This window comes from Macaca fascicularis, chromosome 9, assembly GCF_037993035.2.
Source record: "Macaca fascicularis isolate 582-1 chromosome 9, T2T-MFA8v1.1".
In the NCBI taxonomy this organism is placed as follows: domain Eukaryota; kingdom Metazoa; phylum Chordata; class Mammalia; order Primates; family Cercopithecidae; genus Macaca; species Macaca fascicularis.
Genome location: NC_088383.1, coordinates 98,302,223 through 98,319,103, shown reverse-complemented (window position 1 = coordinate 98,319,103; position 16,881 = coordinate 98,302,223). Strand labels below are relative to the sequence as shown.

General features: G+C 39.5%; 1 protein-coding gene across 5 annotated transcripts in view; it reads left to right on the top strand.

Annotated features, from left to right (window-relative positions):
* The window catches only part of SLC16A12 (solute carrier family 16 member 12), a 99,776-nt gene extending 84,597 nt beyond the window's left edge, over nucleotides 1-15,179 (top strand). For 3 of the 5 annotated variants that reach the window (XM_005565914.5, XM_005565913.5, XM_045361181.3), the window contains exons 3-7: nucleotides 4,024-4,127; nucleotides 6,634-6,777; nucleotides 8,696-9,275; nucleotides 11,547-11,806; nucleotides 14,526-15,179. In XM_005565914.5, the coding sequence (XP_005565971.2) occupies nucleotides 4,024-4,127; nucleotides 6,634-6,777; nucleotides 8,696-9,275; nucleotides 11,547-11,806; nucleotides 14,526-14,788 (1,351 nt within the window). In that variant the 3' untranslated portion in view covers nucleotides 14,789-15,179. The remainder of the gene's footprint in view (nucleotides 1-4,023; nucleotides 4,128-6,633; nucleotides 6,778-8,695; nucleotides 9,276-11,546; nucleotides 11,807-14,525) is intronic. The other 2 variants (XM_074002169.1, XM_074002170.1) reach the window with 1 other exon arrangement.
* The last annotated feature ends 1,702 nt before the right edge of the window (nucleotides 15,180-16,881 follow it).

Sequence of the window (16,881 nt, the reverse complement as noted above, 5' to 3'; positions counted from 1 at the left end):
AAAAAACCAGCTCCTGGATTCATTGATTTTTTTGAGGAGTTTTTCTTGTCTCTGTCTCCTTCAGTTCTGCTCTATTTTAGTTATTTCTTGCCTTCTGCTAGCTTTTGAATTTGTTTGCTCTTGCTTATCTAGTTCTTTCAATTGTGATGTTAGGGTGTCAATTTTGATCTCTCCTGCTTTGTCTTGTGGGCATTTAGTGCCATAAATTTCCCTCTACACACTGCTTTAAATGTGTCCCAGAGATTCTGGTGTGTTGTGTCTTTGTTCTCATTGGTTTCAAATAACATCTTTATTTCTGCCTTCATTTTGTTATTTATCCAGTAGTCATTCAGGAGCAGGTTGTTCAGTTTCCATGCAGTTATGCGGTTTTGAGTGAATTTCTTAATCTTGAGTGCTAATTTGATTACACTGTGGTCTGAGAGACAGTTTATTGTGATTTCTGTTCTTTTACATTTGCTGAGGAGTGGTTTACTTCCAACTATGTGACCAATTTTGGAATAAGTGCAATGTGGTGCTGAGAAGAATATATATTCTGTTGATTTGGGGTGGAGAGCTCTGTAGATGTCTATTAGGTCTGCTTGATGCAGAGCTGAGTTCAAGTCCTGGATATCCTTATTAACCTTATGTCTTGTTGATCTGTCTCATATTGACAGTGGGGTGTTAAAGTCTCCCATTATTATTGTGTGGGAGTCTAAGTCTCTTTGTAAGTTTCTAAGGACTTGCTTTATGTATCTGGGTGCTCCTGTATTGAGTGCATATATATTTTGGATAGTTAGCTCTTCTTGTTGAATTGATCCCTTTACCATTATGTATTGGCCTTCTTTGTGTCTTTTGATCTTTGTTGCTTTAAAGTCTGTTTTATCAGAGACTAGGATTGAAACCCCTTCCTTTTTTTTTTCTTTCCATTTGCTTGGTAGATCTTCTCCATCCCTTTATTGTGAGCCTGCATGTGTCTCTGCATGTGAGATAGGTCTCCTGAATACAACACACTGATGACTCTTGAGTCTTTATTCAGTGGGCCAGTCTGTGTCTTTTAATGGGGACATTTATCCTATTTACATTTAAGGTTAATATTGTTATGTGTGAATTTGATCCTGTCATTATGATGTTAGCTGGTTAGTTTGCCCATTAGTTGATGCAGTTCCTTCCTAGCATCGATGGTCTTTACAATTTGGCATGTTTTTGCAGTGGCTGGTACTGATTGTTCCTTTCCATGTTTAGTGCTTCCTTCAGGAGCTCTTGTAGGGCAGGCCTGGTGGTGACAAAATCTCTCACCTTTTGCTTGTCTGTGAAAGATTTTATTTCTTCTTCATTTATGAAGCTTAATTTGGCTAGATATGAAATTCTGGGTTGAAAATTCTTTTCTTTAAGAACGTTGAATATTGGCCCCCAATCTCTTCTGACTTGCAGGGTTTCTGCCAAGAGATCCGTGTTAGTCTGATAGGCTTCCCTTTGTGGATAACCCGACCTTTCTCTCTGGCTGCCCTTAGCATTTTTTCCTTCATTTTAACCTTGGTGAATCTGACAATTAGGTGTCTTGGGGTTGCTCTTCTTGAGGAGTATCTTTGTGGTGTTCTCTATATTTCCTGAATATGAATATTGGCCTGCCTTGCTAGCTTGGGGAAGTTCTCCTGGATAATATCCTGAAGAGTGTTTTCCAGCTTGGTTCCATTCTCCCCATCACTTTGAGGGCCACCAATCAAACATAGATTTGGTCTTTTCACATAGTCCCATATTTCTTGCAGCCTTTGTTCGTTTCTTTTTACTCTTTTTTCTCTAAACTTCTCTTCTCATTTCATTTCATTAATTTGATCTTCAATTGCTGATACCCTTTCTTCCACTTGATCAAATCAGCTACTGATGCTTGTGCATACGTCACATAGTTTTCATGCCATGGTTTTCAGCTCCATCAGGTCATTTAAGGTCTTCTCTATGCTATTTATTCTAGTTAGCCATTCGTCTCATCTTTTTTCAAGGTTTTTAGCTTCCTTGCAGTGGGTTTGAACATCCTCCTTTAGCTTGGAGAAGTTCGTTATTACTGAAGCCTACTTCTGTCAACTCGTCAAAGTCATTCTCCATCCAGCTTTGTTCCATTGCTGATGAGAAGCTGTGATCCTTTGGAGGAGAAGAAGTGCTCTGGTTTTTCAAATTTTCAGCTTTTCTTCTCTGGTTTCTGCCCATCTTTGCGGTTTTATCTACCTTTGGTCTTTGATGATGGTGACCTACAGATGGGGTTTTGGTGTGGATGTCCTTTTTGTTTATGTTGATGCTATTCCTTTCAGTTTGTTAGTTTTCCTTCTAATAGTCAGGTTCCTCAGCTGCAGGTCTGTCGGAGTTTGCTGGAGGTCCACTCCAGACCCTCTTTGCCTGGGTATCACCAGCAGAGGCTGCAAAACAGCAAATATTGCAGAACAGCAAATATTGCTGCCTGATCCTTCCTCTGGAAGCTTCGTCTGAGAGGGGCATCCGGCTGTATGAGGCATCAGTCGGCCCATACTGGGAGGTGTCTCCCAGTTAGGCTACATGGTGGTCAGAGACCCACTTAAGGAAACAGTCTGTCCATTCTCAGAGCTCAAACACTGTGCTGGGAGAACCACTGCTCTCTTCAGAGCTGTAAGACAGGGATGTTTAAGTCTGCAGAAATTTCTGCTCCCTTTTGTTCAGCTATGCCCTGCCTCCAGAAGTGGAGTCTATAGAGGCAAGCAGGCCTCATTGAGCTGCAGTGGGCTCCACCCAGTTCGAGCTTTCAGCCGCTTTGTTTACCTACTCAAGCCTCAGCAATGGCAGGCGCCCCTCCCTCAGCCAGGCTGCAGTCTCACAGTCTGATCTTGGACTGCTGCACTAGCAGGGAGCAAGGCCTCATGGGCGTGGGACCTTCTGAGTTTGGCATGGGATATAATCTCCTGGTGTGCTGTTTGCTAAGACCATTGGAAAAGTGTAGTATTTAGGTGGCAGTGTCCCAGTTTTCCCGGTACAATCTGTCACGGCTTCCCTTGCCTAGGAAAGGGAAATCCCCTGACCCCTTGTGCTTCCCAGGTGAAGCAGTGCCCCACCCTGTTCAGCTCACCCTCCATGGGCTGCACCCACTGTCCAACCAGTCCCAGTGAGATGAACCAGGTATCTCAGTTGGAAATGCAGAAATCACCCATCTTCTGCATCAATCACACTGGGAACTGCAGACCAGAGCTGTTCCTATTTGGCCATCCAGGAAATTTTCTATTTACATAGACTGTTTTTACAAAATAAGTTCTTACTGTATGGACTGTTTGGTAACTAACTTATTTTTTACTTAACACTATATTGCAAATTTATTTCCAAATCAATACATACAGATCAACATCATGATTTTTAAGATGTACTATTTTATTTTATTGATATGCCATAATTTATTTAACCAGTCCTTTATTGATGAACAGTCACATTAGTTATGATATTTGGCTATTCTCCAGAATATATCCTCTTATATATCTATTATTATTCTATCCCTCAGAATTTATCATTTTATATACATATATATAATTTTATAGACTAAACTAGTTCTCCAGAATATATCCTTTTATCTATCTATCTATCTATCTATCTATCTATCTATCTATCTATGAATCAATCATCAATATCACCTGATTATTTCCTTTATATAAATCCTAGAAATGACAATGCTGGTGATATATAATTCTTTATTGTCAAATCTTAATTTGTATAATAACCTCTTAGAAGAAGTTAGCAAAATACAAAAACAAATAAGAATCCATGTTCTTGACCTGCTTTTGTTTCCATAAAACCTTTAGAGCAGTGGTCTTCACATCTACTTGGCTTTAGTATAGCCCATGTGGTGGTTGAACACTTGTTCTTCTTGTTCTCCAGCATGGCCCAAATGGTCAACTTCTGATTTCCCACTTATTATAGTCTAGCAATTAAAACCCTTGGAGACAGGACCAGCTAATTGAACCAGGCATTTTAAGTTCTGGCTCAAATGCATGCTCATTCACTTTTTGTATAAAATGCCTGCATTGTATTTTTCAGATGTATCTCAATTTTTTTTGTGGAGTTCCAGACATACTTCACTCAGGATTACGCACAAACGGCATGGATCCATTCCATTGTAGATTGTGTAACCATGCTCTGTGGTGAGTATCACTTGCTAGGATAGGGAATTACTAGCCACTGTTGAACTGCATATGACAATGATGTTCCACTGACTTTGATTACCAGTTTTTCCAAGTAGAAGGGCTACATTAAAAACTGGCCAGGACTATATAATATAAAGAAAAGATCAATCCTACCTTCAGCCAAAACCAACCAGACTTGCTCTTGTAATTAATGGTCTTCGCTGATGTCAGGTAGAACCGTTAGATAATACACTCAAAAGAACCCATAAGATTTGGTTCTTCCATATAGCGATAGGATGCTGAACATTCTAGAACCTGTACTGATTTTGGAAGCAATTTACAGTATATGCTTGTCTTCTCTCTTCCAAATGCTATGGCCTTCTCATTCTCCAGTTATGTAAATGGTTATCAATAGTACCATGAGCCATTTCTATACAGTAATGAGTGCCAACAGTGTTGTATCACATCTCAAGTCTTGGATTGCATTCTGTTCCTTTCCCAAGGACTTGACATTTGGCTCATGGATTTCATCTTTATCATGTATAAATCTTCATGCTTACAGAAGTATTGGGGAAGGATAGGATTATGTCATCATGAGATAAACATATTCATTATGGGTGTAATTTCATTCAAGAAACTCCAAACGTGTTATATAAGGTATATAGGGTGTTCTAGAAACGTATGGAATTAACATTCCATCTGTGTAGTAGAGGACAACAGACTTGGCATTTGTTTAAAATAAATTTCACACTCACATTATTAAACTGATGTCTTAGAGAGTTTCTAAGATTAAATCAAATTGTTTTTAGCTTAGACCCACTTAATCCATTCATTTAAATGAGTTCTGAGTATTTTAGGAAATGTTCATCTCTTCAAGCCATGTCTTAGTGGCAAAAGGAAAATAATACCTGTATTCAGTAACTCATAGTACCATTTTATTACATTCTAGGTACTGACTCATATTTCTTTTTGGAAAAAAATACACATACTCAGGAATCAGTTAAATTGTAACTGAAATGTATAATATTTGTTTAGTTGGGGGGAAGCTGAGAGCAGTTCTAAGACTAAAAGCGGATTTCATGAGAAGGCTAAATCAACTCTACTCTTTCAACTAATAAGAAGGTCTTAAGGGATCAAAAAATCATATATTTGAGTTTTAGAGCCTGTCTTTTTTTTTTAAACCACTTGATTTTCAGGGTCTCATTATTAGTCACAGCATTTGCATCAGCACACCAAAGAAGCCATGCTTGTCTTCTCAGAGGATAAAGGTGACTCATTTCCCTCATTTCTATCTTTTGGAGGATATTCATAATCTGCCAAATAGGGAGAAATGACCTTAGGTGACCAATATGGTCCCAATGACTGTGTGAAGCTTTGAGTAGGGTTATGTCAGAAGCAACATATTTAAATTCTATGCAAGATCAAGAGGCCTGTTGTAAGCAATTACCATATACCTACCTCCTCACCTTGTAACATAATATTAGAACATTAAAGTTCAGAGTATGGATGAGAGTCTGCAGAATCACACGTGGGACACCCATTGGGAACGGATCTGCTCTGTGATGAACAGAGAAGCTACCAGTTGAGTTGGCCCCCAGTTTCAGTCTGATCGATACGAAAATGATCATACTCTTCAAACACCTAGAAAATCAGCTCTTCTGATCTTGCTACTAAGAGTTACTGATGTCAGCATGAATTTTTCCTTAGAAGGAAACTCACATGCCTTCCTCACCCATCACTCCTGCCATTAGTCAGAGAGACCCAAAGAGTAAGGGGCAGAAATAACCTCACAATCAGTGTTAGGTGCTCTTGTTGGTGACCTTGGGCCATGCCATATACCCCTGAACTTCAGTTCCTTTTTGGCCTCTTCTGGCTTTACTTAATGTTCTATGAGCCTTGAGGTCAACATAATTCTGATACACTGGCTGGTAAGCCACAAATCGAGTGAGACCAACCAGAATGTCACCATGTGCATGAAGCATTTTGCTTAGATTTTCTGGGCTTTGATATCTCAACTACAGGGCCTGCTGAAGCCTGAAAACAGGGCCAGATTGTGAAACTTGTCTATGATCTCTCTCCCTGGTCTTTTACTGCATAACACTGCTGGTCACATGGTGTTATCCACTTTCTTTCTTCACCAATTAATTGTCACCATTATTGCTAATGATATATGATCAACACTATAGTAAGCATCCCTGTGCAAGTGACATGTAATTTAGAGAAAGTTGATCCACTGTTTAAAAAGCACCTTACAGTCCTGCCAGTATGACTATAATAGAATGAAGAGGAATGAGCCTTGAAATGCAGGTCAGGAGACTTGAGTTCTATTCCAGCCCTGCTGCTTATTGTCTGTGGGACCGTGGACAATCACTTCCTTTCTCTGGGCCTCAGTTTGCAAAGCTGCAGAATTAATAGGGTGGGCCCAATGCTTTAAAGGTTCTCTGCTCTGTCAATGCCACATCACAGCCTTTTCACAGTGCCCTCAAGGTCTTTCTGTTGAACCTATTTCTTATTGTTTTTGAAGCTCCACTTGGGAGTGTTGTCAGTAACCATTTATCCTGTCAAGTGGGAATCATGCTGGGTGGCTTGCTTGCATCTACCGGACTCATCCTGAGCTCATTTGCCACGAGTCTGAAGCATCTCTACCTCACTCTGGGAGTTCTTACAGGTAAGGGCACTTGGTACCACCTGTCTCATGCCACTCCATCCAGGGGGGTCCAAGCACATCAACAGAGAAGTAACTCATAAAATATTCGTTTTGTTAGATGTATAATTTAGTTGACCTAGCTTATGTTTACCTACCTAGCAGTTAAACAGAGCTGGAAATGAGATTATATTACCCTAATGAAAATGCATCTCCACTTTAATTCAGCCAGATGGTAAAAGCAACTGCAGCTTTCTCTTTGGAATTAGTGTATGGCTGAGATTCTGTACTCAGAAGAAACAAGATATTACCCAGGGCAACATGAATTTTCAGCAATGGTCATTCTTCCAACCATTGCCAAGACATTAAAATACTATTGACAGTCAATCTGAGTTGCTCCTGCTTTGTAATGAATATTGCTGTCTAATAAACGGGAGTTTCTAATTTTAAAAAAGCCCTTTATTGTGAATATTCTTATATTACACATTCTTTCTCAATGCTATAACTGTAGCAAATTATAATAAATCCCACGGGTAAAAAACAATATGTACAGTCAATAAATCACACTTACAGAGACGGCATAGGATCAAGATGAGTTGGCTGTGGGACTGCAGTAGGAGTTTGCCCATCACTCAAAGGGGTGTGGAGAGTAGCGCCAACTCCTGTCTGGGCATTGTGCCATTGGTGTGGCGTGAATAAGGTCAATAAAGGATGTAACCTCATAGTGAGGCTATAAATTTGGCTGTGTTAGCTAAAGAAGGTACATCCACCCCTAATAACCCAAAGAACCTGACTGCTGCTATGGTGACCAGTGGATCCCAGTTTACCAGGCACTGTCCTGGTTTTAACACTGAAAGTCCCACATCCAGAAACCCCTGAGTCCAGGCAACTCTGGGTTGCTGGCTACCCTACACTGCAGATGAAAGCAGGAGCTTCAGAAGGTGATTCTCTTTTTCCTTCTCTGACATTCTAGTTGCCATAAAATCCAGGCTCAAAGCCCCTCAGATTTTCTTTACTTAAGAAGTCATAGAAGTTGATCCTTTTTTATTTTTTTGAGACAGGATCTATCTGACTCTGTCCTCAGGCTGGAGTGCAGTGGCACAATCTCAGCTGCAACCTGTCTCCTGCGCTCAAGCCATCCTCCCCCTTCAGCCTCCTGAGTAGCTGAGACTACAGGCGCATGCCACCACACCTGGCTAATTTTTTTTTTTTTTTTTCAGAGATGGGGTTTTGCCATATTGCCCAGGCTAGTCTCAAACTCCTGAGCTCAAGTGGTCTGCCTGCCTCGGCCTCCCACAGCGCTGGGATTACAGGCATAAGCCACTGCACCCAGCCCAAAAGTTGAAGGTCTCTAGAAAGCTTTCTAGAGCGTCAACATTTGTCTGCTGACCTTAAGAGATATTTTCACATATGTGAAAATATACATTGCTATGTTCACATATAAAATTGGTATAATGTTTCCCAACTATGTAAAATTACCCTGGAATTTTCATAGTTGTATATGCTATTTGAATCCAAATTCCAGCGTGGTACAGATTGTCAGTGTTGTGTCTTCATAGGCAGTGAAGAGTTGAGGCAACTGTCTGGATTATTTAAGTTAAAAAATGGAGGAGGTGATGAGTTTCTTTGGTTGACATTATCCAGATTTTCTACTGAATTCCAATATAGTTCATATAATGCTTTTTATGTTCTTCATTTAACTTTGTTTATGAAGTCACATTTCCTTAAGTGTGTTCTCCCTAAGAAGAAAGTCATGTATATTCTACATTTGCCAAATTGTGAATGACTGGTGAGGGGAGACTCATTTTAAGCTTGGTGTAAAAAGCAGCTTTAAAAGCGTTTAATGAGAGGTCAGATTCTCTTTAATATGAATCATTGTATTCTGAGATATCATTGGCTGTTTATGGTACATCAGCACTCATAGAGTTCTCTTTATCCTCAGGTCTGGGATTTGCACTTTGTTACTCTCCAGCTATTGCCATGGTTGGCAAGTACTTCAGCAGACGGAAAGCCCTTGCTTATGGTATTGCCATGTCAGGAAGTGGCATTGGCACCTTCATCCTGGCTCCTGTGGTTCAGCTCCTTATTGAACAGTTTTCCTGGCGGGGAGCCTTACTCATTCTTGGGGGCTTTGTCTTGAATCTCTGTGTTTGTGGTGCCTTAATGAGGCCAATTACTCTTAAAGAGGATCACACAACTCCAGAGCAGAACCATGTCTGTAGAACTCAGAAAGAAGACTTTAAGCGGGTGTCTCCCTATTCATCTTTGACCAAAGAATGGGCACAGACTTGCCTCTGTTGCTGTTTGCAGCAAGAGTACAGTTTTTTACTGATGTCAGACTTTGTTGTGTTAGCCATCTCCGTTCTGTTTATGGCTTATGGCTGCAGCCCTCTCTTTGTGTACTTGGTGCCTTATGCTTTGAGTGTTGGAGTGAGTCATCAGCAAGCTGCTTTTCTTATGTCCATACTTGGAGTGATTGACATTATTGGCAATATTACATTTGGATGGCTGACCGACAGAAGGTAAAATTCGTGAAACTACAATTGGTTCCCCACCAGGGGACTTTAAGCCTTGAGTTTCTCCTCAGCTCCTTACCCTGTAGAATACCTAGGTCTGAATAATGTTAATAAGTCTGCAGTATCTGAAGGCATCTCCCTTGCTGGTTCTTCTAGATCAGAGGTTGACAAAATTTTCTGTAAAGGGACAGATAGTAAACATTTTTGGCTTTGTAGGCCAAGTGTTCTTCATCACAACTATCCAACTCTGCTATTATAGTACAAAACAGCCACAGACAATATGTAAACAAAAGAGAGTGGCTATGTTCCAATAAGACTTTATGCACACTGAAATGTGAATTTCTCTTATAATTTTCATGTGTCACAAAATATTGTTCTTTTGATTTTTTCCAACCATTTTTAAACGGAAAAACCATTCTTAGTTCACAGGTAGTACAAAAAGAGGTCGTGGGCCAGATGTGTCTAAATTGCAGAAGCCTAGGGTAACTACAGGTTCTGGTGGTAGATTTAATTCCATCCCAAGACGAGTCAGTCCTCAAGCAAGGCAACTTCTGGCTGGGTGTGGTGGTGTTAGTTTATTTTGAACCACTCCTGACTGGCAATGGAAAAAGGAGCAGAATCCAATTCAGGCAGGAGGGCCAGGTGCAATGATAACACGTTATCTGTAGCCACATATTTATGTTTGACAATGCAAATTGCAAATAATTTCCTTGTAATTGTAGGCTTAGAAACCAAAGTTATAAGAAATCTACGAAGTAGTTTCTTCAGCAAATGCTCATCTGTTTGGACTGAAGAGTGCAGGCTACTTATATATTCCTAATATATATGGTGAACCATTCACACTTGAGATGTGACTTGCAGAGCGAATACCATCATGTAGCTTCTCACAAATTATGTTTTTGGCAATTAATCAGGATCCAACTGCCATTCTCCAGTGTTATGAATATGATATTTAGTATTAATTTGACATTTGTAATGGTTAAAGAAGAAGGAGAAGAGCAAAGAGTACCTATTTTCACAATCAAATAACTCAGCAAGAAGCAGCCAGGTGTAGGTCTAATGGAGGCATCTCTAGTCTGAGGCATACTAGACCTAAGTTCTTGCACTGGCTCTGCTCCTTATTAACCCTGTAACCTACAGAAAGTCACCTAATCCTCAGATCCACATTGATCTCTCTCTGTAAAATGAGCCAGTGCAATATTTGCCTGTTGACCTTATTACTATTTTGTGAGGTTCAAATGAGGCTGTGAGTAGAAAAATGTTTGTAAAGCATAAGCTGTTGGAGCTGACATTATACAGAGTCTTTGAAATAATTCATATCATAGATGGGTTTGGAGTTATCTGGAAAATTAATGGGAATACCACTAAGACTTTGTCCTAGTCCGAGACCTCCATCATCTCTGGCAAACCATTTTAATGTCTTTGTATTACAGTTTCCCCTTTGTGTAACCACTTGGGTTATTGCGTATTTATATACCAATGGATAACATATCTAAAAGCATCTAATAAGGTAGACTGCTAGGAAAATTACCCTCCTGACCCTTTACGTCAAGCTCGTCCAACCTGCAGCCCATGGGCTACCTGCGGCCTGGGATGGCTTTGAATGTGGTCCAATACAAATTTGTAAACTTTCTTACAACATTTTGAGATTTATGCACACACTTTTTCTTTCTTTCTTTCTTTTTCTTTCTTTCTTTCTTTCTTTCTTTCTTTCTTTCTTTCTTTCTTTTCTTTCTTTCTCTTTCTTTCTTTCTTTCTCTTTCTTTCTTTCTTTCTTCCTTCCTTCCTTCCTTTCCTTTCCTTTCCTCTTGCCTTTCTTTCTTTTTTTTCATCAGCTATCATTAGTGTTAGTTTATTTTATGTGTGGCCCAAGACAATTATTCTTCTTCCAATGTGGCCCAGGGAAGCCAAAAGATTGGAGACCCCTGCTCTACATTTTATTTCACGACTACTTTCAGAGTAACCCTGTGAGATAAGTAACCTTTCCATTTTATAGCTAAAGAAATTGAGTTAGGCAGGCAGTGGGTGGCAGAAATACTTTTAATATTCTACCTTTCTAATTTTGAAGCATATATTCTTTCTACCACACCATGCTTACTGGGGAGATGAATTCTTGCATTTGCAAAAAGGAAAGATAGGAAGACAACATAGATAACACACAATGGGAAAGCCATCTCTGTAAATAACTGCAGTGCTTACTGCTACATAGCCGTGGCTCTAAAGCTCTTTTACAGAATGAGTACATCCTGCACTCATTCTTGTTCTTCATATCAACAGGTGTCTGAAGAATTACCAGTACGTTTGCTACCTCTTTGCTGTGGGAATGGATGGGCTCTGCTATCTCTGCCTTCCAATGCTTCAAAGTCTCCCTCTGCTCGTGCCTTTCTCTTGTACCTTTGGCTACTTTGATGGTGCCTACGTGACTTTGATCCCAGTAGTGACCACAGAGATAGTGGGGACCACCTCTTTGTCATCAGCGCTTGGTGTGGTATACTTCCTTCATGCAGTGCCATACTTGGTGAGCCCACCCATCGCAGGTAAGTTTCCAGAGAGAAACCCCAACCACCTTTTCTCTTTGGCATATTGATGTGAAAACAGCAAACTCACATGCAGTCAATGAGAAGGATTGTCAAGAGAGTTGGGGAAGAGTGAAAGAGAAAAGGAACATATGAGCCCCCAAAACTATCTTGGTCCCACCTACATCCTTGTTTTATAATCTTCTTCCAACCAAGTAAGAATCTTAGCTTACCTGGAAAGAGTAAGTCCCAAATTAGGGTCTTGATTGCTTTCCATATTAATGATGGGAGCAGGGGGATGGAGCAGTTGTTTAGCTTTATAAATAAGTAGGGTGCATTCAGAGGGAAGTCTCAGGGGAGAACAGGATTCCAACAGGGGGCAGTGGGTGATGAGGCTGAAATTATAAATGCCAGTGTCATAGTGGAGTGTTTTGGGTGCCTGACAAAGGAACTGGGCTCTATTCTTCAGAGACTATGGATAGTATTAAAGTCTTTATGTAAAAGGATAATATGGTAAAGTGTATATGTTAGAAAATGTGATCTAGCAATTGATCTAGTAACTTAAGAGAGAGGTAGCTAAGATTCCATTCTAATGGTTTAGGAGGCAGCTGATAAAGGCCTAGCTAGGGCTGCTGCAGCAGAAATAAAGATGAGCTCTGGGGGCAAGGAGGAAGTTTTCAAAACAAAATTCAGCAGAATTTGGCATACAGAGGTGAATGAGAGATATAAGTCAAGGATGGCTTAGAAAATAATGTCATGGTTGAGAAAATAAAGAAATTAGAGAAAGTGGCTTTGCCTGAAAAATAATGAATATGGTTTTTAGATATGTTGAGATTTCTGAAATATACAGGTAGAAATGCTCGATAGAGCTGTTTAAAGATGAAATATGAGCTTTAATGGATGGCCTGATTTATATATAGATTTGGGAGTCATCATATAAAGCACTCAGAATGTTTTATAAACTCTAAAATGCTATAGAGTACAGCATGATTAAACAAATAATTTGACAAATATTTATTGTATGCATTAAACAAGTAATTCAACAAGTATATATTGTGTGTGTAACTAGCATTGTGTTTATCATGCTGGAGAGACCGGAGTAAACAGGTTGGAACTTGTTTCTCCTTCCTAAAGCATGTGGTCTTACACCACCTGCATCAGAGTCTCCTAGGGACCTTATTAAAAATGCAGATTCCTTGACACTCCCACCTAGATCTGAATGTTGAGGATGAGTTCCAGAAATCTATATTTTCAACCAGCTTTGTTGTGATGCTCATGCACGGTAAATATTGAGAATTACTGTTCCATATTATTATCTGCCTAAATTAAAACTGAGAGAGTGAACAAGGTCTCTGAAGACAGGGAAAAGAGAAATAACCCAAAACTTTGCCTAGAAAGAAGGCAGGAATTTTTTTGAGGAAGACAGGGTTTCTGCTATTAGCTATTATTGTGAATAGACAGTTTCAGGCTATTTCCAAATCCAGCAATTGGGGTGGAATAAACACAGCAAACTAGGGGAAATTGTGGCCGCTTCAGTGGTGCAGATGAAAAAATCCTGTTCAGTTTAAACTCCATGATGATCTTTATGTTTAATGCTCCATTTTTGAAAACTGTCCCCAAAATGTTCCCACGTCCTCCCTCCATAGCCTATTTTAGTGCTCACCAACCTTTAGAAACAGTGTCATTCTATCAAAGGTCACAGGACACAAATGAAATTGGGATTCATGAATCTTTTTTTCAGTTCGTGGCCTTCATTGGCAAATCAGACACGATACTCATTACTGGGAATTCGAGGATTAATTCTTATTGTATCATTTTCTTACTTATTTACCTTTCAAATAACAACCCTCTACTCGGTCTTTTTTGTTTGGTGCTATAGAAATGCACAAGTAAATCAAACAATAACTAAAATATCTGAGAGCAGTTTAAATTCAGGAAACTTTGTGGGACTTATAACAACTTCTACATTCCATTTTCAACTAACGGATTTGAAGTGGGTAAAGAAGAAATCATATACTTCTCTGATGGGTTTTCTTGGCAGATAAGAAAGTTTGAAGGAATTTTTAAAAACCTTGGTTAATTATAAAATAATTGCCTGATAAAGTATAATGTAACCCCTCTGGTTTTCTGTCATCGTGGCCCCTATTTTGCATATCATATGCCCAGTTTTCCTCAAAATGTAGAGCTGAGATAGATATTGAGATTAATTTGTTGCAACAAGAGATAAAGAAAAAAAAGCTAGTTTGCATTTGTGAATTCTAAAATGGTCCAAAGTCCTGATTTTTTCAAACTGGATAGAGTATAATGACTGAATCCAATTGAAAATGTGATACTGCTTTGAAGCATGTCATGTTACTCAAAATAGTGTGTGGGTGCTGTGAATACTACTAGCATTTTTTACAAATACGTTCTTTTAACACCCTAGGTGAATTATTCCAACTTGAATAATTTAAATGATGCTATTTTTATCTTTTTACCAGATTTCACGGGGTTAATAATAACTAATATTTACGTTGTGACTACTAAGTACATGATGCTCTTCCAAGCACTTCACATAACAACGATCAATTCACTCTAAAAGTTTTCCTGGAACACAGAATGTGTTTTTCAGTTGCTGCACAAAATTACAATTGGTGGCGCTGTTGACCTATAATTAACCTTGCAAAGTATTAGAATTTGAGAGTGGGTAAGCAATTGAATTTTCAACTTAACAATATCATTTTGCTGTTGTTTGTTACAGGATGGCTGGTAGATACCACTGGCAGCTACACTGCAGCATTCCTCCTCTGTGGATTTTCAATGATATTTAGTTCTGTGTTGCTTGGCTTTGGTAGACTTGTAAAGAGAATGAGAAAAACCCAGCTGCAGTTCATTGCCAAAGAATCCGATCCCAAGCTGCAGCTATGGACCAATGGATCAGTGGCTTATTCTGTGGAGAGAGAATTAGATCAGAAACATGGGGAGCCTGTGGCTACAGCAGTGCCTGGCTACAGCCTCACATGACCAATGGCCTTGAGCCCCAGAATCTTCAGATTTGAGAGAGGTGTGGGGCCAGCAGATTCTTCGTGTTTCTGAAACTTTTTATTTTGGCAGAAGTATTGCCTTCCAAGGAAACTATTATTATTGTTTTGTTAACATATTAATATTTATAAGGGAAAATAGCACATAATAAGGAAAGCTGGACTAGCCCAGAGGCTTCTCATTTGGGATTTGTACTCATAACTGAACTCATATCTTTTGGTCAATGGGCATAGCTCTGTGAGAAATGTAAGGACACAGCTGATATAATTAGCTGTAATTAGGGATAATTTCAACGCATAACCAAAGCAGATGACACTGGGCAGCAGCTTTGTCCCAGTCTCAGCCCCTTCATGTTCCCTCCTCAGAAAGAAAATGGAAACATTAACATGTAGCTTTGCTAACCTTGTTCTGATTAGAGAAAGGAGGTCAGCTTGGGTGTGGTGGTGAAGAGTGAAGATGCCATACCTTTTTCATGGTGGAGTTTCTCATTAGGGTTTTACCTGGGGTTGTTAAAAGAATACTTGAGATTCTTCAAAAGGTGGTGATTAATATAGAAAGAAACTCTTATTTTTTTCTCTCTTAGTCTTGCAGCCAGCCCTTGCCTCTGCCCAAGGGTAGACACCACTATGAGAATCCAAATAATCATGGAGTGCCATGGTTGGAATAGATCTCAAAGGGTGGCTGGTAAGATTTGAAATTGTCCACTGGAAACTGAAAGCTCTTTTCCTAAGACCGGGTTCCAGGCTCTCACCTTTGTTACCATCACATATAATACTTACTCTAAATTTAGCAGAACACGCTTAGTCACAAGGACAACCTCTCAATCTTACCTGAAATGTTAACACCAAAACTTCTCATTTTTTACCTTCAGAGAAAAAGCTCTTATTTAAACTGCAGACGCATTCCTGTTAGGATGAAAAAATGTTGGCAGTATTCCAGTTGGGCAGGAACTGAATTCTTGAATCAGCAGGTCTCTGGTGAGAGTTTTCTTTGCAGATCAGACATTTAGTTTTATCATTACCCAAAAGAGGATAGGAGGGGGTCACTTATCTGAACAAATATTATGCTAGAGATATTCTGAATGTGAGATTCCTTTCTCCTCGTGTTAATTCTTGTTCCACTGTCCACTGCTCTTCATCTCTTTGTGGATAATAATTAGAAATCTACTCATTGGATTAGAAGTTGATTCATTCTCAAATACTCCACTTTTCTATGGTTTGGGATAATTTCTGAGTCTTCAGATTGAAGAGGGAAGGCATGGAGGGAAGAAAAAGTCTAGATCCCCCAGCTTGTCTCCAACCATTTTAAATCCAAAGGATTATAATCCTGAATCTCACATCATGTCACACCTGTAAATACGGGCAAATTATGCAATCAATTTTAATTATCAGGAGTTTAAAATCCAAATGTTAAGGAACTGTTTTGACCCTGAAGGCTATTTAATCCACTGTCCCCTACAAGGCCTCACAAGTGCTGAGGAAAAAAAAAAACAACCAACCAGCAGTGAGGAGGATCCTGGGTTACTGTGTATGCTCAGCAAGAGAGTTTGCCTATACCTTGATTATTTCATAAAATCACATGTTAATACATTGCTTTCAGAATGAAATACTGACTTGATTTGATAGGAGAAAATGGTAATATTTCATGTTGTTTTCCAAAGAGAAATGTAAATGTTATCTGTTATCTCCTTACATAGTTTAATAATTTGGTTTTGAAGCCCACACTGGACTGAAAAGAATTTACTTTTCATTGACTTTGTTATTTGCAATTTTAAAAATATTTGGAGCTGGGCATGGTGGCTTATGCCTGTAATCCCAGCACTTTGGGAGGCTAAGGCGGGCGGATCATGAGGTCAGGAGATCGAGACCATCCTGGCTAACATTGTGAAACCCCGTCTCCACTAAAAATGCAAAAAATTACTTGGGCATGGTGGTAGGCGCCTGTAGTCCCAGCTACTCGGGAGGCTGAGGCCAGAGAATCACCTGAACCTGGGAGGCGGAGGGTACAGTGAGCCAAAATCATGCCACTGTACTCCAGCCTGGGCAACAGAGAGAGACTCCATCTCAAAAAAAAAA